Source organism: Ostrinia nubilalis, chromosome 10 (genome assembly GCF_963855985.1).
Source record: "Ostrinia nubilalis chromosome 10, ilOstNubi1.1, whole genome shotgun sequence".
NCBI classification, from domain to species: domain Eukaryota; kingdom Metazoa; phylum Arthropoda; class Insecta; order Lepidoptera; family Crambidae; genus Ostrinia; species Ostrinia nubilalis.
The window spans coordinates 4,320,438-4,345,810 of record NC_087097.1 but is presented as its reverse complement, the minus strand read 5'-3'; the positions used below and the strand labels follow the sequence as shown (position 1 = coordinate 4,345,810).

Here is a 25,373-nt window from a genome sequence, read left to right as displayed (position 1 = left end):
AAAACGATTTCGTGTCATTTCTTAGAGCAAGTTTCGGGAAAATTATACTTTTGGACGGTAATTGTCTGTGAATTCGACTTTCGTAAGTATATGGTGTATAACTGCTAGAATTTCTAAAAAAATGTCTTTTTAAATCTAAACTGATCAAGTAAAATTATAATCTAACAATCTATAACAACAATTTAATAATTTTCTGCAAGTTACAATCTTGTAGTAAAGGAACCAATCCTGATGAACTTTTGAAAAGTAATAACACTAAAACAAAGATTTCGAATCTCAAATATCAAATCTCGGAATAAAATGATGATTGCATTAACTCCCATGGAATAAAACGTCGTAACTGACATTTACTATCAACATAGCATAAATCAGCAATAAATGGCGCATAAACGGGACCGCGTACAAGTATAAACGCATGAAATTATCGGATAATTTGGTTCAGCTGCGGAACCACCTGTTGGCCCTCGGATGAACTGAATCTTGTATGGGGTTTGTTAATTAATCTTTTGCAGCTGTGCTCGTTGCATATCAACGTAAATAAAAAGCCGGTTGCCGACTGCCAGTTCAGTTCTATTAACTTTAACTTTAATTAACTTTAGTATTTTTATATGACTATATTTTAGATGTAAGAAACGTCTCTATCATATCATAAGTTAAAACATAAAAAATATTTATTAATTCATCTTTCAAGTAAAGGCAAAGCAAAAAATATAATATTCAAAGTAATTACCCATAAAAAGACAGAAGAATTTGACTTTTAATGTAGCAATCAACAGCCATTTTCTGTTTTGTGTCCGAAGACATCCGTAAAACGAGATAATAAAAAAAATCGCATAAAAATTGCCATTCGGCATTAGGTATAGTATAAATACCTATAAAGAATCGTAAACCATAACATCATCGACTGTCATTAATAAACTAAAGAATTTCTTAAACGCATCGCCTCCAAAATAAAGGGTACGGGGGGCGTGACTGAGACCGCCGAAACCCAAATTATTGAAGTTTGTTTTCGAACTTACTTTACCTGGCTGGCTGAAGGCATTTTAAGTAAAATAAGAATAACAACCTCTTCCGAACTTTAACATAAGAATACAGACGTTGAAGATCAAAGATACATGAGAAGTTCCGTCGAAATCAACTCAGAATGGAGGATAAACGCAAAACGAAACGCAAGTAACTTTAACAGCCCATAAATTTTATGAGCAATCTATCAAATAGGCCCTAGATAGCCCCAACGGTCTCCCCACTTATTATTCACCTCCTAGACAGGCACCGTCACTTAGGGCACTAAAATAACCTAAGTGGTAGTTATAAATAGCTCTATAATTACTGCAATTTCGATGATAATGTCAACGGCGGCATAATTAAACGAAAATTACTAAAAATACACGAATAAGAACATATAAGGGTAATTTTATTCAATAATTACCAACGAGTACATGAGGGATCTTATAAACATAAACCGCTGTGAATATATTAAGTTTGTTGGTATATTTTATGAGTTATTATGGGATCTCTAACAATGGGGGAAAGCTTGGGTTATGGGAGTTGCAGTTAGCATCGCAAAAACGTTTCGCATGATGGTAAAGAATGCGCTATTCTATGGTCTTGTTGACCTCTATCTATGATGTAGCGGTTACACTATCTCAATACTTACCAGATGGAAAATTCAAATACGTATGTATAGTTACCTAATCAAAAAATCATCATCATTATCAATCAGCCATAGGACGTCCACTGCTGAACATAGGCCTCCCCCAATGATTTCCATAATGACCGGTTGGTTGAACTAGAACTTTACTGAATTGATTCAATCTGATTGATCTATTGTTTGATTGAACAATGTCATCAGAATTGTATCTCTACATATTTTTAAGTCTTGGTTCATTCCAGCATTTAACATAGAGTAAGTGGACTCTATAGATCCAGAAATTGTAGAGCTAATGAGTAAAGCCCCACTAATATCTAAGCTCCACTAAGTTAAGTAGAGTAGAAAAAAATCGCCATTCAATGATCGTCTAATTACTTATTTCAAGCGCAGGATCAGATAATAATTTCCAAACATATGTTATCATGATTCGCCTTACTTCAGCACACCTGGGCCCTTCGTTCGTTTAATGTTTTATTAATTTTTCACCAAAAACTTCTTAATATTTGCATATCTTATTTGGATACGTGTATTAATACTGAAATTAAAGGCTAACATTTACATTAACAACAAACCCTATAAATAAACAAAAGGCAAGAATAATATATTCTTGTAATTACTTTAGCCGTGTGTCTTGTTGACATGGGAATGGAAATCCATAAAACATGGTTCAGAGAAAAACAACGTGGCAAGAAAGCTATGCTCACTCATTACCAAATCATATGGATAATTTATCTAGAATTTAAAATTATTAGCAAAATTCAAGGTTGCATTTAAACACTGCGAAAGGTATTGTTTACATAAAATGAACCTTCAGGCGCGTTGATTTAAAATTTTGCATTCAAAATTGACCATCCTATTAAGGCCAAACGACCTGAGGGTTTACTCCAATACTGATTTGATTATCGGCTCTAAGCTTCTAACTTTTATCAACATTATGTGTGTGAGAGAGACAGAATTAAGGTGGAATATATCAAGAATAAGCAGCTGTTATATCACCCATTTTTTCATTGTTCTTTGCTGCAGTGTTAAAAAGGAATTCCTCTGAAACGATCGTGACACTTCATAAGATTCCTCTAAAAAAAACATCAATTTTGATTGCTGGAAAAGCTTGTTATAAGGCCTCCTAGCTAGCCTAGCTACCATCATCTTACCTAAGTTTGTAGCCAGTTCCTCTAAGATTGAGGATTCCGGCTGAAGATCACTTTCACTTTCAGCCTGATCATTAAAATGCATGCCAAGAGCTTCCTCGTTGTGGATAGGTACAAAAAATTGGCTTGACATTTGGCTATGATTAAAATGTCAATTAATAAAATCAAACCAAAACCTGGATCCAAAGCTAATGTAATTATGTTCTTTATAATACCGCAAACGTATTTCACGTGCTACGGACCGAGCAGAGTGTATGGTATTTTAAATTGCCAATAAATTCTCCACAGAAATTAATTCCGCGGATGCAATTTGCGCTAGCGAGGCTTGCAAGCTGCAACGATGAATTTCACTTTACGATCAAAACAACTACTATAATTAGATATGCTTGCGAAATACCGAAAGAGAATATTAAGGCACAAGCTACACTGCGAATCATCGCGATGCGAATTCGCAACTCAAAAAAGTGGGAGTCGAATTTGAGATTGAGAGTTCGTAGATCTTTAAGATGCGAGGCGATCGCAGTTTTGTGTACAAGCCCTTAGAGCATGCTATACTAATCTTGCTCGTGGTCAGCGCAAGAATTTGGTTTAGTCTAGGAATGACCGATGTTTACTAACTACTTACCATTGGCATAGCTTGATCGCTTGTCTTTATTAATTTTGAATAAATTTTTGAATTCTTGTGTTAATGCACGAGAACTTAATACCAGCCAAACCATAACTACCATTTTAGTAATTTACCAAAGTTTGGTATTATGGTCAACATGAATCTCATGTTTTTTGTCCGGCCTCATATCAAAAATGAAACTTCGTGAATTTCTCGCCAGTGTGGCCTGTTCCTAAAATAATTAAGTTGAATTTAATTACGTAACTCGAGTTTTCTGAGTACCGGAGCTACTCCTTTAAACATACTAATCAATTAATACGCGTCAAAATCGTGGAAATTGATTAAAGGCAATAAAAGAGAAGGAAAATAAAAGTTTTTTCCAACAAATTAGTGTCTGATGGAGCTTTAAAATATATGGCTCATGTCTTCAGTTAATTTATACGATTTTTTTCTTAAAAATAGACGTAGAGTTATGAGTGTGTTCTATGAATTATTGGAACTATGAAATGTAATTCGATGATACGGATAAATGATTTTAACAGTAGAATTCTTTCTACGAATAACAACCGATAAAAAATTACGTTACTGTTTCTTGTATCGGAAATTGGTTAGGCAGTTATTTCCTTTGTTCGGAAAATGAAAGAAGTAGAAAGTGTAGGTACATTGTATTATGTATCTTACCTTAGTAAGGCAGGTCTTTCTTTACCTAAGTATACTTAGAACATATAAAATGTTCTCTTGTACTCTTATAATGTGTGTACTGTGTATGTAAAACCAATTTATTTTGTAGTAGAACTGGCATTACTTGGTGAAGTGTTTATAGCCCAAGTAAAACTTTATTTCTAGTCGTTTCGCGTGGAATCCAGTAGGTACACCTATGGACACGTTCCTAACTGGGGTCCAATGATGCCTGAATTGCCTGAGGGCTCACGAAAACCCATAATGTGGAAAGTAATTAAAACTTGAACATAATCATAAAATTAATTAAAGGTAGCGATTACTCAGTCATAATTACAAGCGATTTGCTATTAATAGAGTTTGTTTTGTTGCTCCGAAAAAGATCGCTCTCTTTTGATATATTAAATCAAAATCAATAAAGAATCGCAAAATCTCGTAAAACTAGTTGTGCTGTAAGTACCAATAATGACGCTATTAACTCAACAGCACTGTCTTGTCCCGCCATTATTTTCTTAAGTAAATCTTTTAACGCAAAAACAAACAAAAAACGATCGCCGTTTTTACGCATTCCAAATTTAAATACAATCGCCGTTATTAAAACAAACGAAGTTAGCTTTTTGCGGATCTTTCATTACGGTTTTTTGCTCGGAGATTGCCACGGTCCCTTTAATGCCGCCTTTTTGCGTCTACCGAAAAATTCTACCTGGTTGCATTTACTTGTACGGTCAGCGTCAAATAGTGAACGAATTACGTCTTTCATACTACGAGAGATTATTGATTGAAAGGCTTAATTTGTATAATGAACATTACATTATTGTATAAAAAAATCAAATTACATCTTGGTTCAAGTTCAGTATAAATGTCAAGAGAAGAGAAAAAAGTGACAATCGTAAAAACATAAAAATAAAAAGTGAGTTTCTCGCCAGCCAGGCAAGCGGCCAAGGAGTTTGGTCGTAACTTTGCGACCTTTAATACAATTTTACTAGGCTGTATTCAAACAGAACAGTTTGCGGTGGTTTGCGACACCCAAAGTAGCCAATAAGTTCGCAACACGTCTTTGTTATATTGCAATAAGGTTGTGTTGAGTGTCAACTTTTTTGGCACTTTGGGTATTACAAACTCTTTGACGCTGACTGTTTCTAAAGATAATTTTCTACAGTAAAGTTTGCCAATATGACATTGGGAAAGTATGGATTAGTATTTTGAAGATGCCGATAAAAATATGTTGAAATAATAAACAAATAATAAGTCATTGAAAGGTCGTCGAACAAAGAGAATGTATTATGGCGGCTAGATAACGTGTTGTAATGTCAAACGACGAATTGTTTTTACCTTTTTTTTTACGTGAAAAGTACCATAGTGTCATAGATAGAGTTAGACGAAATAGAGACTTTTTTAAATCTGTATTACGTATTAAAAGATTCAATATTGTGTCTGCATTATGCGAATGTAGAGAAAGCAATACACGATGGAATGATAATAATATGATCAGCTTAATTAATGCATAGCAATGCACATTAATGCACGTATGTTACAGGCAAATAGACCATTAATTAATTAGGCTGGAAAAGAAATCCATGCAATTATTAAAATAAAAAGCTACTTTCACAGCTTATTAACTGAGAACAAAGAGTTAGTAGAGCACGGAGTGGAGTCGTGGCGGGGTCTTCACGACGCTCCGACAGCGTCGTCACGACGTCGTGTCGTGATGACGTGACGGAGGTGATTTGTCGGCAAATCAGCTGCTAGACGGGTGTTGATACTTGCGATTTGTTATAGGGTTGCCTGCCAGTGTATTCTGTGCACGAAAAAAAGATTATAATTTGCTACCTACAAACACGAGCTTTTTGTTTTCTTTTGAAAAGCTCTAAAGTTAATTTTATGTAATGTGCCTTACCTATGCCTTATTGTTTTGCCGTCTACTAACAGTAAGTATTTTCTTGCGTAAATCGCCGTTGTAATTTCATAAAAAAAAACCAATGAACCTACTAATAAATATGTAACAACAGAATCCCGGTTGTATCTGTGACGGCAATAATTTCCCTCCTGAAGCATTTATTAACAGAGAAACCATCAAACCAGGATCAAATAGGTTGACACAAACACAACCCTCGGACCCTGTCTCTCCAAGGTCGGCACAGCCCTGATTGCCACAGATTACAGCAATTTGTCTGGGCGATGGCTGTTCGCAACTTCTCTCATCTTTACCGCCTGAAATTAGACGCTATTTTCAACTATTTTTAAAAATGAACCCTCAACTGCATGCCTGTCGGAACAGGTCCATTGTTATTAACATGCTTTAAGTAAATGGGACGCTTTGGTATTCTTTAGTATAATGACGAGGAGCTGGTTTGTAATTGTGATTCGATCATAGCTATACTTCATATTCGGTATAACGTACTTGTTTTATTTATACGGGTACACACTACAGATGATTATGTCTGTTACGTATTATGCAATCGTAAAGAGTCTTTCAGCGACTTGGCCCACTTTTAGCTTGGTCCACGGGCCAAGTCGTCAGATTATATTTTTTTAAATATTTTTTCTTCCGGCAACATTCAATGTGCATATTAATAAATTAAACACCAAATCAACAAAAAGCTACTCTAGAATCTTAGTGGGCACAGTTCGTTCGTTTCAGCCAAAAGACGTCCACTGTTGGACAAAGGCCTCCCCCAAGGATTTCCACAAAGACCGGTCCTGCGCCGCTCGCATCCAGGGTCCAGTTGCCGGAAGAAAAATATTTAAAAATTCGATCCTACGACTTGGCCCATGGACCAAGCTACAATGGGCCAAGTCGCTGAAACACTCATAAATATTAGAGATCATGCAGAATAAGTATAAACCTATTCGCTTACAGGCCAAATGAACTGCCCACTCATCTATACGAAAACATAAAGTTAGAAACCGCAGCTTACACTGTTATTACGTTCAAACCATAATGTACCCTGAATTATGTTTATTGGATATATCCAACACAACAGGAGTGTATGCTATAAACATTATTTATCTACCAGTAAAACAATTCGGTAGGCTTGTGGTCGGACCACCGGCGCGCGAGTGCGTTTCACTTAGTGGCCGGCGGAACATAAGCGATAGCGGGTAGGGCAATCTTATCATTATCATTTAATCAGTGATTAAAGATAAGATTGTTTATTTATTTGGAAACATAATGATTCGTTGTCAATTAAAAAAATCCGTAAGTATAGGTAAGTAGTAGGTATTTAAAGATATTTTTTCAAGATCAATGTTTAAATAATATTCATTGCATAGAATTTGGATAACCGCGAGCTTTTTTCCATGATATTATGTTAAATAATTTGTGGATTTAGTGATTTTTACAGTAATTTTAGTAGATCCGTGGTTCAAATTTCGTAAAAAAACTTTTACACAAGTTTAATCTGAGCAGATTTTCAGTCTATGCTTACAGTTTACTAAATTACACTTTGATCAATAAGGTAGAGTCAATAGCACCTTTCACAACTAAGTACTTAAAGTCCCACAGTGTATCTTACACTTTGTGAATAAACACGCTCTGTGATGGTGATGTGCTCCTTGGTCTGTGATTATAACAACGCTCCCGCTACCGCCTATGTCTCGCCAGCCCGTTCAAATATTTGACACGAGCGAACGAGATCTGTTTGTATGCGCCTGCGTCGAAAGTGGCAGTGTGTTTGCGTTACAACTTACGACTGTTTTAGGTTTTAGTCGGGTTCGTTAATTTGCTTGATCTTTTTTGGTGTTTAAGCATCGTTCTTTAACGCTGATGAATAATGATAGTAAATAAATACATCCTTGGGCATTTTGATGGCGGTAACTAGTTCTACACTAAGCAAACGTTGAAACGTTGTACTATGAATACCATCTATACCATAATATTATAAATGCGAAAGTAACTCTGTCTGTCTTCGTTTCACGGCTAAACCACTGAACCGATTTTGATGAAATTTGGCACAGAGATAGTATGAGTCCCGGGAAAGGACATAGGGTAGTTTTTATTCCGGTTTTTGAAACAGGGATGCGCGCGATAAAGTTTTTCTGTGACAGACAAAATTCCACGTGGGCAAAGCCGCGGGCGGAAAGCTAGTAAGTATTTAAATAAGTTTTAGTTGCTTAAAGCTCTTATTCAGTAGTTACTCTTATGCCCGTTTTCACCATCAATACCTAATTTTTAAGTGACCCTTACGGTAACACATAACAGGAATTTTGTTTTCATAGGGGTCACTTAAAAATTAGGGATTGATGGTGAAAACGGGCATTAGGCCATTTCCAGGGCGCCTTTACGCGTCCCAAAATATAGCTTGCTCTACCACATAGTTGTTATATGTATTATACATAGAAAACTCAGAGCAATGTAAATTCATCGTGCATTGTGCGGGAATTGAACCCGCAACTTCTAGCACTGTAGTCTGACACGCCAACCACCAAGCTATTGGACCATAATGTTGTAATTAGCAATGCCAAGTCATTTAGTTCTCATAAGTATTTCTAGATTTTTTATTCTGCCTATAAATTCATTACTGATCCCAAGACATATCGTTAATAGTGAAATACTATTTTTTGTGCTAAATATAATTAATTAGTCTTTTCAAGACTATTAATGTATTATAATAGATGGGACTAGCCAGTGCGGTACGTTAGAGAAAGAAAAAATATTCATAATGTACTATGCCTTTGGCATAATGACGCTCTCATGTTCTTTCTAGTAATTAACGATAGAGCATTATGTTCAAAAACTTTTATGCTAAACTTAATTACAGCTTAATATTCATTACTGGAAAATTCAATCACCATAATCCGTAAAATTTTATTTTATTTGTCTAACTTGCGTACAGTCATAATAAGACCTGACGCTTCCAAAATATCTGACCTAAACCAATATTAACATAAACTTAATAAGGTTCATTTTTCCTTAAAGCTCAGATGTTTTCTTCACACTTATCATAAGCCTTTTGATGTGAACTGTACACGCTAAAACCTCCGGCTCCGGTAATTTACATGATTTCCCAATAAATCCGCTTAGTGTAAATAAAATTGATGCCATACATAATTTTATTAGCCCCATCAACTTATCTAGGATGGTTTCATTACCACATCTTCTCATTAATTTAGCCAATTAACACGCGGTCCGCCATCTTTGCTTTGGTACTTTAACCAGGCCTATTCATCTCCGCAAGTTTTCACCGAAAACAAAACACGCACGATGGCCCACCTACAGGATACTATTCGACAAGGCCTCACATATCTACAAGCGAACATTGACTCACGCACGCGTATTCTTGTGTATGATGGAAGAAAATAGTGTACTAAATACTGTGCAGTATTTAACTGCCTAAATAATAATAAAAACACAGAATGTACTTTTTTAAGTTGCCTCAAGACACTGAGAGGTAAATAAGTAGTTAATATTCTTCATGATAATTCATGCTAAATCGTGTATTTCCTCCGCCATTTTCCGCAGTTTGGCACCTCACGTCACATCATTTTACCGAAGTCAGCCCTATATAGCTTCGGCGCAGTGCCGATCACTGACGTTTGTCAACAAAATGGTGCTGGACTCTTGAGACAGGCTAAATTACACCATATTGTTAATGACATTGAGCATACATTTTTTTAAATACCTTCGCGAAGTAAAACGTCTGTACGTAGTACTTATTATTATTCTGTGCTTTAACGCCCGTATTCACAAACGATGCTTGCTTAAGTGAAGTAGCAAATCAAACGCACAGCGTTGAGTAGAGCTCTGTGATTGGTTGTTGTGTCACCCTGTGCGTCCACGCGCACTTTGAGACCTCATAGCGATGTTTGTGAATACGGGCATAAGACCTTTATACGCGACTTTTTATCGTAAATGGGCTTACATTATTTTTATACTAATTTTGCCTTTCCCTATTTACTCCCACTAAGACAGATTGATTTTTTTACACAAGCATATTTAGCTTAGTACGAAAGGCTAACGGCACTATCAGTAATTTGTAACAAGTTACTAATAATAATCTTTAAAAAATGCATAAAACTTTTACTTATTTAATTTTATTTAAAGTGATTTTACGTAGTTTTTCATTGCTCAAATGTGGGCGCCATCGCATCGCGTCGTTGGGAAAAATCTCAAAGAAAACAAGACCATTCTGACATAATTACCTTGTTCAAAAACCGACTGTATACTTTTAATCAGTCTATTATCTCTAGATTTGCTAAAAACACAAATGTAAAAAGTCCTAAACACTCGTCAAAATCATTAATTATCTATGTTTGCTGTTAATTAACTTAAAAATTAAAAATACAATGGGTAGGTACTTTCCATCGTTTTCGCAAGTTTTCGATTGTTTCGTGTAGAGAAAGCTTGTAGGAACTGAAACAAAACACTATTATTGCGTGAGATAGAATTATATTTTTAGTGCGTTGTATCGTCGTTTTGTGTAGCTTTTAATTATTTTTAGCAATTTATTGATCGCGGCACCTTTAATTACTCGTATTATTGGGATATGATCAATTTATTGTTCTCATAATTTTTACAAAAGAAAATCCACACAAAACAGTTTCAGAAGCCTGAAAGGCTATGTGCTAAAATGTACTAGAGACTTTTGCCCAGTAATGGGGCCCTTGTCCAGAAGACATACATGTAGGCTTCCTAGGATGCGCGCCGCAATAAGCGTTTATCACGCCATTTTATCGACTTTTCGCGATAAGCACATTCATTTGTCGTCTAAAATCATAGATAAAATTTTATCATGGCACGAATCCTATCCTAACCCGTCTTTTTTTGAAGTAAGTATAATAGTATCGCAATGAATCTTGAATTCTTGCGTTGAACCAAATCTTGTGTAATCTCTCTCAAAATTAATCTACAACTGTAAATTTGAATCGCTCGAAAGCAATTAATTTACATACTGCTTTTGAAATCTATAACACGTTTACTATAACTCATAACTGCATAGAAAATTCGGTAAAACCTTGAAAACTTGACAATAAAATTAACATAAATAACAAACATTAATTATGTTGTGAATTCCTAACGACCTGTGAAATGTGTGAAATACCGTACGGTAACAATATAATAAAATTAACAAGCGATTGTCATGTTACCGAATACGAGAACTTAAACTATTCAGAAATTAGCATTTTGACCATTAATAAATTACCGCTACACGCATCACAGCGGGATTGTGAGAATCGTATTTTGAGTGGTACAGTTGTCAAATAGTTTGTGATACCCAAAGTGACCAAGAAGTTGACATGGGTTGTCCTTATTCCAATTGTAAAAAAGAAGTGTTGCGAACTTTTTGGCTACTTTGGGTCTCACGAAATATTTGACGCTGACTTTACGACATGGTCATTTCTAATCTGTTCGAATACTATAAAACTAATGTCATCTACACAGTGACTGGCCACAACTGCATATTTTTTTCCACCACTATTTCAGCCACAGTACGTCCACTGCTGAACGTGGGCCTCCTTCAATGATTTCCAGATTGGCCAGTTGGTAGCGGCCTGCATCTAGCGTCTTCTTTTTTCAAAGTTTTTTTTATTGTGTTGAAAATCATTTTGTGCCAGTAATTCAACACATTATTTCATAGCTCTCAAATAATAATAATATTCTTGTGGATTTTAAAAATACTTAATAAAAACTTTATTTGATGAATGAGACCAATTAAAATATGGCGAAATTTTCCTAATTTTATTATGATTGATTTGCTTTGATTCTACTTTATAATCTATCTTTTCATTAACAAAATTAAGACAAACAGGCTTATAATTTGGTTTAGTTCTAATAGAGATTAAGTAATGTAGATTCTACGTAAGCTTCTAACCGCTTGTATTTTAATTAGTTTTGCATTTAAATCAACAACGCCGCTAATCATATTGCTATTAAATTATTATCTTCGTGGAATGATATTCGATTATTCTTCTTTAATCATAATCGAACAAATCTGGTTGATCACCTGTCCGATTTAGCGATTCACTTAATTTGAATTTTCTAATGACAGTAACCAGTTCCAATTTTAATACTACACTCACGAGCAAAAGTATGGAATCACTTACATGAAGTTGTTTCCATGCGATCTTGTGTATTAACGAATTTGTTAGTAACAAATAAAGTGATACCATTTTAAAGATTAAACTTTTGGCTTTAAATTGATACCAAATTCATTTAAATCACGCCAGTATTTAAAAAGATATCCCGCCTGATGTGAAGAAGTAAGGAAAAAGACATGTATCAACTGTTTGATACGTCGCGAGTAGCGGCCTATTTACCCCCTATAAAAGCACGCGTTTTCGGACTTTTGTTTTCACACGTTGATCCATACACATCTCCGCTTCTTTTGACACTTTACCTGGGATTCTACACCTTCAGAAGCAGCACAAACCGTTGCACTATTGCAAGAAGGGCTCAGCCAGCGGGCTGTCGCACGTCAGCTCCACATAAGCCAGTCCTGGGTTTCGAAAGTTTTAAGACGCTTTCGGGAGACTGGTGGCTTTATCCCGAGACCAAGTTCTGAACAGCGCCGGTGCATATCGCAGAGGGAGGACCGTTTTTTCATGTCAATCTCTCTATGAAATCGTCACTTGACTGGTATCGACGTCCAGCAAGAGCTCAGAAATGTTCGTAGGATAGCTGTTAGCGAGTGGACAGTTCGTCTAAGATATAAGCAATAGAATTTGACTCCAAAAAGGCCTGCCACAGGCTCGAAACTGACGGCAGGTCACCGACAAGCACGCTTTCAATTGGCTCGCACTTATTTTGATGGGAAGACGAGTAATGGAGGCGAGTTTTGTTCTCCGATGAATGCAGACTGTGTTTGCAGTGCAGAGGTCGGGTCTATAGGCGGCCTGGGGAGCGATTTGTGCAGTGCTGGTTCGCTGAAACAGTGGCTTATGGGGGTGGCTTGCTCGACTTCCCATCGAGATGTGTACGAGCAAATTGAAAACGTGCTTATCGGTGACCTGCCGTCAGTTTCGAGCCTGTGGCAGGCCTTTTTGGAGTCAAATTCTATTGCTTATATCTTAGACGAACTGTCCACTCGCTAACAGCTATTCTACGAACATTTCTGAGCTCTTGCTGGACGTCGATATCAGTCAAATGACGATTTCATAGAGAGGTTGACATGAAAAAACGGTCATCCCTCTGCGATGTGCACCGGCGCTGTTCAGAACTTGGTCTCGGGATAAAGCCACCAGTCTCCCGAAAGCGTCTTAAAACTTTCGAAACCCAGGACTGGCTTACGTGGAGCTGACGTGCGACAGCCCGCTGGCTGAGCCCTTCTTGCAATAGTGCAACGGTTTGTGCTGCTTCTGAAGGTGTAGAATCCCAGGTAAAGTGTCAAAAGAAGCGGAGATGTGTATGGATCAACGTGTGAAAACAAAAATCCGAAAACGCGTGCTTTTATAGGGGGTAAATAGGCCGCTACTCGCGACGTATCAAACAGTTGATACATGTCTTTTTCCTCACTTCTTCACATCAGGCGGGATATCTTTTTAAATACTGGCGTGATTTAAATGAATTTGGTAGCAATTTAAAGCTAAAAGTTTAGTCTTTAAAATGGTGTCACTTTATTTGTTACTAACAAATTCGTCAATACACGAGATCGCGTGGAAACAGCTTCATGTAAGTGATTCCATACTTTTGCTCGCGAGTGTACTTCTAATCCATTATTTCTTCTTGATTATGATAATTATGATTATTCTTGAATAGGGGCCATCCATAAAGTACGTCACACGAATTTTATGATTTTTTGACCCCTCCCCCGTCCTTGTCACAGGTGGTCACATTTCTGAAACCCCCCCCTCCCTAGTGTGACGTCACATGTTTTGCAATTTCACATCGAAAAATTATTAAATTAACAAAAAAATTAGCAACAAATAGAAACAATAAAATCACGCGCGAGGTACGGTGCGTTTGGCGGCATTATAGGCCAGTAGAATTAGATTTAAAATCTGAAAACACCTACCTACAAAAGATTTTATTGATTTAATGGCTTCATTGGTTGCCCATTAAGACTCTCTTAGGTTTTCGACTTCGACGGAGTTGTGCTTAAGTGGTGGGGGTATTTTTTAGTTTAATTTATATTTCAAACTAGCGGCCGCCCGCGACTTCGTACGCGTGGATCCCGTTTTACCCACTTCATCTATCTTACGCGGTTTAGAATTTTTTCATACAAAATTAAATGTTTTTTCCCGCTAACTCACGTTCCCGTGGGAATTTTGCAATATCCTGTTGTAACTAAGCTTTAAGTTTACTAAGGTACATGCATGCCAAATTTCAAGCGTCTAACTCAAGCGGTTTAGATTTTTCATACAAAAGGATTTTCCCGCTAATTCCCGTTCTCGTGGAAATTTCGGGAATTCCTTGTTGTAACTAAGCTTTTAGTTTGTTAAGGTACCTACATGCCAAATTTCAAGCGTCTAACTTAAGCGGTTTAGATTTTTCATACAAAAGGATTTTCCCGCGAATTCCCGTTCCCATGGGAATTTTGGGAATTACTTGTTGTAACTAAGCTTTAAGTTTACTAAGGTACCTACCTACATGCCAAATTTCAAGCGTCTAACTTAAGCGGTTTATATTTTTATACAAAAGGATTTTCCCGCTAATTCCTGTTCCCTTGGGAATTCCTAAGTATACTATAACCTGCCCAGAAGTATGAAGAATAATTGTACCAAGTTTCGTTAAAATCCGTCTAGTAGTTTTTGTTTCTATAAGGAACATACAGACGGACAGACAGACAGACAGACAAAAATTTTACTGATTGCATTTTTGGCATCAGTATCGATCACTAATCACCCCCTGATAGTTATTTTGAAAATATATTTCATGTACAGAATTGACCTCTCTACAGATTTATTATAAGTATAGATTACGCGATTAGTACCTCTAGATATATTAGATTTTGAAATGTGATGTCACGAAACTTAGGACCCCTCCCACCCCTTGTCACACCATGTCACACTTTGTCGACCCCCTCCCCCCCTCTTTACGTGTGACGTACTTTATGGATGACCCCATAGTGGTGACTAGTTTTGGCCGAGTTTAAGTCACATTGTATAAATGTAGAGTCAGTGAAGATACTGAGCATTTGTCTTTCTTTCATTTATTTAATTGTGTTTTGAAAAGCTTTGTTAAAAATAGACTAACATATGTAGTGAATTACGACTGCAGTGACGTCAGCACAAGTAAATCTAAACCAGAGTAACGCTAACTTCATTACAGCCCAAGACATGAGAGCTAATTTAGAACAGACTACCTTTAAAGCTCTTCTATATCTCTTATTCCCTCATGATAAGATCTATATTGAAAAGCACTTCTGTTCGAGTTGTACAGCTTCCATTATAACGTTGAGTGTTCCTTTGAAAATACCGCAAACAAGTACCAAAGTGCGTACTTCAAATTCAATAACCATTAATAGTCTATAATATTATCGATGAAGCAAAGCTTTCTACCATTAACTAAGAACAAACAAAATAATAAACAAAAACAAGGAAACAGAACAGAAGTAACAAAACTCAAAACCAGAAGCCGATGTTGAGGTTTGAGATATGAAGGATTTATGTATCACCAATACAATAACTGGTCCGACGTCAAACGGAACGACCGCAAGAACCGCGAATCCGATCCTATCACGTTTTCTCGATGTTGTTGCATCAATAAGAGGGTTATATCTCTTAAAATACTGGATTTTAAACGTTTTCGAAACGTCTATTACCTGTTCATAGTTATATGAGTAAAAGTTTTGACAGAATTTGACAAGATTTTCGCTGAGATTTTGGGTTTTACCATTGTCGGCTATCATCAAGAAAAGCGGCATTCAATCTATGTTAACATTCCTTTAATTTTCTCTTACCAGAGAATCATGTTTCTCATCCTCTCACTCTTTATTATCATGTTAGTCTGCATCAAAGCTTATAGATTTGTCATGACATCAATATTTTTAATAACTTTGCTTCATCACCACGCATAACTCCTCCCCCCTACCACTTCGATCAGCCTCCGCTCTCAACGACACCAATTGTCGCTGATAAAATGCATTACAGTTAACCGTGGTAGGGGCATACCTCGCATACGCGGCCGCATTCTCTCTGCCACTTCTTTCGCCACAGACGCACGCTCGGAGAAATTCTACAAAGTGCATTCCGATACTATCCAACCAATCTCGATTCGGTTTGATTAACGCACATACTTTCCCCAACTCGATTGCTGCGTGCTGATCGATTTCTTAATCATGATTCCATAAAAACAATTGAAAGTTATCATTTACTGCACAAAAACGCAGCATAACACGAATTCATTATTAATCTGGAGTATAACTTTGTAATTGTATTTAGTTTGCGTTACATAAATCAAGTTCCCTAACTGATACTATCAACTTAATGAGATAATAACAAGTATTAATTTGATTATATTAATAAAAGGGTTTAATTAAGTTAAGACCGGTCTCGCTCAGATAGCTTCAAAACAATAAATCGCGAACTAATAGCACAGCTCATTGAACACGTTTAATAAAATTGGTAATTTCCACATTATAATGTAAATACTCGCTCATATAGTTATACATAGAGTTGTACCTTTTTATTGGGTACAAATATTTTTCACGTTGTAATTAAATGAAAGGCCAGTTTATAAGCTCGGAATGCGGTCATGCTTGAAATGTTGATTAAGCTTTTTGCGTTTCGATCTTCCGTCGAGAGCGGACCACAAATCAATGTAGAAAAATCTAATGTAATCTCTACACTTTCGTAGTAAGGTATAGAATCGTGCGGCAATAATTAAATTCGGATTAGATTTAAATAGATTTCGGAGCACATTTTTCTTTTATCGCATAGCTAAGTAGTACTGTTATTACCACTTCAACAAGTGTGTTTTTGTTGGAAATACTTTTTCTATTGTCTCTACCAATAAGGTGGTCCGTACCGTCACGCATACGCTAACTTTCAACACACAAAGTGTTAATATCAGTACTTTAAAAGGTGTTACAACATTTTAGCCCGTGCCACCTATGTCGCCTGTTGACACCTGTGAAATGTTTACCCATGCGACGGTCAATATTTACACAACAAATTGAAACGGTAAAATGAAAAATTCTAAAATCAAACGGTTGGTGGCGCGCGCGCAATCAATTCAATACCAGATGACACGACTGTTATGATTTAAGGCGACAATCGCACAGTAGAAGCTTAGCTTAGGCGTTAAACGAGGGCTATTGTGGATATGACGGCTCACGACGCCCACACAATCGGAGTTATGCCCTCCACAATCGGTAAACGTTGTTATGTCAGAAATAAAAAAGCACTCAGGTAGCCGGCCTTTGTACTATTGTGGGGTAACGACGCGATGAGTCTTAACAGAATCTCTGAACAGGTGGCGCTCCAACTCATCGTTTTGCACTTTTAGGAGTTCGACGAACGCGTATTCTAATGTTATTCGAGTGGCGTGAAAGCGTCTCGATAACCTCGGCGGACGGGACGTGGACAGAATGACTGATAAATGACGTATACTTAGCTCACTGTACAGCGTTTTGGCCATTGGTCTCTACCGCGTCGGAATAAGGGCTAGAGACTGAACTAGGCGCCGACACCCGACACACACCGCTCATTTACATCGCGAAAGCAACCCGGAGTTAGGTTTAGGTTGGCTACACTCTGGATAAGTTCTCAAAGCGGCCGAATATTCATGCGCACGCATCATTCCTGCTGAGACTATGGGAACTTGCCAGTTGTACTCATTCGAGGTGCACATCCGTAAACAAACTCACAGCCAAACAAAACAAAGGTACTAAACTGCGGTCGGCCTTACTCCGAACAAATGTTAATCCACCGCTATAGAATTACATCACTATAAAGTACGTCGAAGAACAAGGAACTGGTGTTGGGCCTCCGCTGTGTATTAATCGTGAACAGTGCGCAGCTTAACCTGCAATTTTACGAGGAACTGAGCGCGAGTTACAGTCACTGGTCGAAGGCACGTTATTACCGATCTTGGTTAAGATATCGCTTCACCGAATACTTTGTTAGGTTTCTTCATGAAATAGGCGATCAGTTTCCTTACAAAATGTGCCAGTATCTTGATAAGCAGAAATCAAAACCAATCAAGCATATCATGTACCCGTATCATATTAATTAGGTTCTCAATGAATAGAAAAACTTCTCAATGTGAATAACTGTTGCAATTTTCAAACTTACTGGCATGAGACGATTAACAAAAGTAATAAATCAGATTTTCTATACATTATTCTCGAGACTGCGGTGCGGTTTAAAAGGTAATTACGCTTTTTTCTTTGCGCTCTCTACTTATCCGGCTAGACTGGTGGCTAATCCACTATATCGAGTCGACTCGGCGTCGTTTGATGCAACTTATCGCAGCTTTCGAAAACCATCCCGATTATCTTCGCGATTTGTCAAGGTGCAGCAGCTATAGCAGATGCCCGATCGCGCCGAGATAGCAGAAGAAACGCTACTCGACCCACAGACTAGCTTCTCTTGGAGTAGACAAGGGAGAAGAGCCAGATTTATTGCTTTGCAAAAAAAGTATACATAATAAGCCACACAATTTCGGTGACGTTTCGAGCTAATCTCATTGCAAAAAGCATTTCAGTTGGCAGTTACAATCGAGGAATCCATGGAATTCGCTGAATTTCGCAAAAGAAATGATTCATTATCATCCTGTCTTTAACTCTACGTTCATTATACCATATGCATAGCTGGTTTGCACAGCATTGAGATACCCATCTTCTCAATCCATGGACAAAAACTTGATAAGCCATGTGCGTGTCGAGCTCTAGTTTAGCGTCGTTGTATGAAATGCGCTAGCTGCACTCTCTGCGTTGTGCTCACGGTTCGCATTCCGATGCAAATCGCCCGCGGCCGGCCAGATTACTGGCGCCGCAATGGATAATTACGCACCGCCGAGGACATCCATTACGGAAGATAATTCAGCGGGGCAATTAGAGGATGAGTCGTGATTCGATCAGCGGCGGCGATGCAGGCGATAAACCGAGCTAAAGCAATATAAATTAACTATGCCCACAGTTATTAAGAACCGCTCCAGGCACCTGCTTAGCATTCCCCGGAACAACTATCCTAGAAACGCCGCAAGCGCACACCTTATTAAGCTTCGTAATAGACGCGTGCATTTGCTATAATGATACCGCCAATCGGGGATACGAATTGTCGAATAGTGGACATCGGAATGTCGCAACAAGGCCGCCGCATAGCCTTGCTCTTTCCGCGTCATCCAATCAGCATAAAGCCTGTTATGTTGCCTCCAATCCGAATAGCGTAGAAACCGGCTGCGGCGCGAGCCACGAACATTATTAACGTAATAAAGTACTAGATAAAACGGAGCCGGACAGCGTGTGAACGCTAAGAGAAAGCCGTTGTCGCAACATTAGTCGCTTATTACCATCCGATAGCCGTTCGGGTGTTTTCGAGTGACTCCGCATGTTTGATTGCGTTCCCAGAAAGATCCGTCCATAAACGTTTATAGCCTTTTAATGATCCGGCCAACCGTGTTTATCTATTCAAATTCCATAATGAAAGTCGCACATCTTCAACAAAAAGACTTGATGCAATAGATAATCCGCCAGAAATAGCTCCGCTGCGAAATCTGAGCGTAAGTTCTGTACTATCTTAGCGGTTGATCTAAATTGGATCTCCAGATCTGAAATGAGCGAAACGCACTGAAATGAACTCGGAGCGTGTTATCACGGGCTGTCTCATTGCGTTGTGGTGTAATGAAATTGAAGGGACGTGGCAAACGGACCGGCGTCGATTATCTGCTAAAGGATTCCCAGCCGCGTCTTCCCGGGAACATTTCAATCGCGATGGGCCGAAACCGGCCGCGATCCCATCGCGGTCCAGTTCACTTAAATATTTACTCTTTGATTTATTCTCCCCAGAGCAGACCACGCGAAACAAACATTGCGGTCGCATTTGCATTCTCCTTTCATTTTGTTGTTCTCTTTAATTTGAAGACAGAAACGCTTATACATTAACTAGACGAGAGAATAACGAACTGTTTACAAATTAAATTTAAATGCTCCACTAATCCCTTCATCGTGTCGTGGCGTAATCTCCCGAAAGGAAACAAGAAATTAACACCTCATTTAAGGCACGTGCCCAACGGTGACCAATTGCGACGAGCCCTTTGAAAAAGCGTGGAACTCAAACAAATTACAACCGCGGCCTAAAAACGAGGCCAGTAAATTAATGTGCCGAGAATAAGTATTCGCTTAATTCTTTGCAGCGAAATTAAACGGCGACAAAAAAGATCTCCCAAGAGTAAACAAAACACAATCACCGTAATAAATCTAAGAAAAGAAACCAAAAAGCACGAAAAGGATAAGAAGCACTTTCCTTTATCTTATAATGTTTTATACCATACAAACCCCGTCTTCGACTCATTAGTTTATCTCTCTCGTTCTGGTCTCGCTACGTCTCCCTCTGACCCATCTTCGGAGAGCCATTTATCAACATCCAAATAACATACCGGGCGGGACCTTTTCTCTTGTTTTTTATTTACTTTATCCTTTCCTGCTCCGTTTGTTTTCTTTATGAACTCGAAATTGATTGTAAAGTCGCTCTAATGGCATCTGTCTAGCATAATGTACGATGAATTGATAACGCTAATTGTGTTGCTAATGAGTGATGTTTAACAGAATATTTTTAGAAACAATATCGCGGACGTTTCAGAAATAGTACGGAACAATGAACGATAGAATTAGTCGTAATCGTAACACGAAATAAGACAAACAGTATGAAGCTAACGACCGTAATAGAATCTCTGTTTCATAATAAACGCACTGGGTGCTGCAATTAATGGAGGCAATTTTGCGTGCAAAAGCTATTAAAGATAGCTATTAAAAGTTTCCAATTTCCCTTGGAAGGGTTCGGTTATTAGCCGCGCTTGTCTTTTTTGTCCATTCGAATGGGCTTTTTATTCTTCTTAATTATTTATTTATTGCCGGCTGAGGAACTGGCCTCCCGCCGCTCGCGACTTTATCTCCCGCTCCGAAACGAGTGCAATCGGAATTCTTTAACTTCTTACGTGAATTCAGACCAATTGAAAGATTCTTTCCAGTTTTCTCGAACTATTCAACGTCACTCAAATCCATCGGCGATGTAATTTATTTCAATAAGAATCGTTATTTAAAATTTGATTACTCTCGTCAGTCGGGCTTAGCTTTTTATCGGGATTCTTAATCGATGTCCCACCGGCAACGTCAGCGGCCGAACACTAATCATTAAAAAATTAGAATTGAAAAAACCTGGTTTGGTGGACGAAGAAGAAATTCTAAAGATGCCTGACGTCAGGGGGGGTCTTCCTTAAGTTTCCTCGAGACTCTGAGCAAATAAAGCCGCGTCCCTCTGAAATTAATTTTGTTTTGTTTTATCGTCTGGAGCCGGGGCATTTACATTGAATGCGGTCGGAGGCAGGCCGTTGGTAAGATATTTATGTAGGGGCCCGCGGAGTATGACGTGCGCATTATTCATACACAATCCGCGGCACGGACCAGCTGTGTGTTATTTTTACCGGTTCATCGGCTTGTCGTCGGGTTCCATGGAACAAGTACGCTTTTTTCAGACCAGAAATGTTTTTATGGCACTACTCCCAATGGGATATGGAACCGATTGCTACTTTGAAATATGTGATGCCATGTACAGTTCAGCCTGGCAGGATTATTCGCGTTCCTTGTTGACGTAGGCGTTGATGGTTGTACTAACTGTTAACGCTGGAGTTAGGTAAACTTGGGCTCGATAAATCGACAGCTATCAAATTTTACGATACAAACAGGCGCCACGGCGTCGACAGGCTTGATTGGATTCACATTCAACGTTGCATTTCCTTTAACATTTGCAACAGCCATTTCCTTCTCTAACTTAATAGCATTAACACATTTAGGTGCTCGTTTCCTTCGTTTTCTTGCACAGCATTAAAGAGGTTTAACTGTCTCATCACATCGACGCATTAAACATTCCCGAAGGTGATTTTACCTTTACGCGAGACAGCAATTAAAAGTTTCTCTCTAATTTTATCTTGTAAAAGCGCAGCAGGTGTCACCGGATTACGTTTCTGAGTCACCACACTGCGACATTCATTGCCTTTTCTGTATTATATTAACGAGTGTTTCAACTTTTTTCTTTTTTTGTTAATTATAATCTAAAACAAAAATCCCTAAAGAAGCTAAAAGTATTTGCTCGATCGCGTTCTAAAACCAAATTTTCAAAATTTTTTTTCTTTGTTGCAGAATCAAAACCAGCCAGTGACAGTGAGGGCGTGCGGTGTTACTGCAATACCGCAGAGTGCGTCGCCACGGGCTATATGTGCCGGTCGCCGCACGGCGGAGGCTGCTATAGCGAGCTGGTGGCACCGAGGAGGACCCACCACGCGAGGCATGGGTGCTTGCATCATTTGGCTGATACGTGAGTGTTTGATCTTTTTTTTTTGTGATTGAAACTGGCCAGTAAGACAACCTCCATTGTTTTAAGTTAAGTAGTTTCCTTTTTTGTTTTTAGGCAGTTGTCAGTTTACCTTTGTAAAATAGTTTTCATCAGATCCGATGTCCTCATACAGTACACTCCGTGTGTCTTTGACATTTTAGTGTTCATTGCGAGCTGGTTATCATCTCTTTTTTTAAGTATTTATTGCGTTTAGCATAAGGTATTATCTAAGGTTATTATACACTTTTTAATCTTCTCTCAACTTAATTCCTATAACATGATCATGCTCTGCGTAATAACACCACACCACAACACGCTTATTACGTTGTACAGCAACTTCATTACTGCAGAAAATTTACTTGAAACTTGTTTACAAAACTTTTAACTTTCTCAGTGATCTCTTAGTTTTCCGGTAAGCTATAAAGAGAGCACATCACATTCATTACCAATAATAATCTTAACTGCGTCAACTGAAGCGATTACGTGTTCTTGCCGAGCGGTTACAAAATCCCTCATTTAATGTTCCACAGAAAAGCAATAATCGATCCACTAAACAACTAACGTACACGCTTTACGATTCAATCTTATGGCAGGTATTATGTTATTTATTGTATTACCTTTAATTTGGATTTATTTAACATCAAGAATTCCGGATTACTCAGCCAATTTGGGATTGTTAATTGCACGGTTATCAGACACGAATCTTTTAGAAATCTTGGATCTAACAAGACTCCCGGCTTAAAAGATATCAGATCGTATCACGCAACGATTACAGGTGCAATTAAATTAATACGGATCACATGCCCTTTCGTAACGATTTAATTCGGTTGCTAAACATTACAGAATCCGAATAAATTAATCGATACGTCATTGATATTAGGACATATTTACTCGATTTTGCGCTATCAAAATCACCAACTAATCCTTTATTCGTCGACGCATCATCCGACAGGTTTTATTGCCTTGTAATTATGATTTGTTTTGTGTTCCAACATCGGTCGGTTTCCTGTGTTTCTTGTTAACTTTCATCGTGGATTTAATTATCTATTCTTTTGTTGGCCGGTGCACGAGGCGCATTGTCATCCATCAAAACTGCTTATCATGGTTCGGGACCCGTGGCTTGCTTAACTAATTTATCTATACACGGCTTTTCTACTAGCCGTCATCAATTCTTTTTACCGATATCTAATTTATTGAGCATTTCAGTTGCGTTTTCTTTGTCATCGGTGTTGAAATTGTGATTTCCATTTGATTGATGCGTGCCAGCGGTTGTTTACCCCTTAATAGAAATTAAGCAGTCATATTAAAATATTATTAATCGGAGTGTATTCACCTCTGAATATTAATTATTCCGACGAAGGAACAGAGAGGTCCGGTCGGTTTTTATACGGTGAAATTACCCGCTGGCTTGATTATCTTATTCGGATCGGCCCGGGCCGTTCAAACAGGTTCTGCAGACGCGCGCCCGTTTTATTTGCTTTAAATAATTTTTGCTCGTTTTTGGCAATCTCCCGTCCATTATCTTTGTTAACGATCTGGGCTGCTTCGTTAAGATTCGATCGAATTGAAAATAGTTGGGTAATTAATTTTAGTTGTTTATTTGTTGCGTGAGTGATGTGTGTCCTCGTTTGTCGATAAGGGACGAGAGCTGGGGTTGTGGGGTCAGAAGGAGGAGATAGCGGCGACGCAGCTGCACGGCCGCCGACCTCTGCAGCCATGTTGGATCTATCGAATATACTTATGTACATCACTACTGAGCAGTGATCTTTGGATACACTCCGTATATCCGCGTCTAATTAATGCCCAATGATAAAGTTTCTTCGCTCTGAAGTGAAAATCCGTCCCGTTTTCAAAACAATCGCTGAAATAAAGATCGTGTTACCACCTTACCATATTCAAATGTACCTAATTTTGGATAATTTTATCACATTCACAGGCACTTGAGCAAACACTCGTTTCCTAAAAAAGCGTTTGCACCGAAGTGATCACAAAAAGATTCACGTTTTCTTTTAACTTTAGCCTGCTTTAGCTTGGTATTTCCTTTCCTAGGAGTATATTTTCATTAATACACACATAGTAAATTCGCCGAATTGGCCTTAAAGCTCAAAGACGGCTGAATCCTTAATTGCTTTAATCACTCCAGCATCAATTATTTTAATTCAATAATTGCATGATTATGTTTTTATACACCGTATCCGGAGTAATCCTGTAATAAGAATTTAATTGTAACAATTATTGCAGTCTGATACCACTTAGGATTTCTCTTTTAACTACAAGATATCAACTTCAATGAACTTAGCTAAATGTACATCCGTAGGTAATTGCTAATATCTTCCACACTGATTATAAAATTTATCTTTTTTTTACTTAATTGCAAAGTTGTTAAAACAGTTTTGATTACATTTCTTATCGTCTTACTTTTGACGTAATTAAGTTGAACTTTCGTCATTGCAATCATTTGGTTTTACTTGTGTAATACACGTGTCATTTTGTTTTATTTAGGTATTACATGATGCATAGGTAATATTAATTTAGCTCATGTAATCATTGCAAAACTTGCACATGAAACTTAATTTTAAAAAACACAAATTGTTTGACCTTAGCTTCACGTCTCATTTTTGAAATCTTACAAAGCTGTTGATGATGCGGCACCGTTCTGGACGCTCGTTTTTCAGTGTCAGAAATTACTTATACTTACATTTTCACCTAATATGAAATCGTATAAAATGAGTTTTGCAAATACGTAATAGGTACCTACACGCTTTCTGCTTTGTGCTCCGCCCCAAAACTCTACATATTTGTGAGTAGGCTTTATTTGTATTAGTAATAAAATTAAATATCACTTATTAAAACTAGTTGT

At 37.8% G+C, this 25,373-nt stretch overlaps 1 protein-coding gene across 1 annotated transcript in view; it reads left to right on the top strand.

The window, feature by feature from the left end:
- The window catches only part of LOC135075713 (BMP and activin membrane-bound inhibitor homolog), an 89,683-nt gene that overhangs the window by 46,218 nt on the left and 18,092 nt on the right, over nucleotides 1-25,373 (top strand). The window contains exon 2 of the mRNA XM_063970167.1: nucleotides 22,321-22,495. Within this exon, the coding sequence (XP_063826237.1) occupies nucleotides 22,321-22,495 (175 nt within the window). The remainder of the gene's footprint in view (nucleotides 1-22,320; nucleotides 22,496-25,373) is intronic.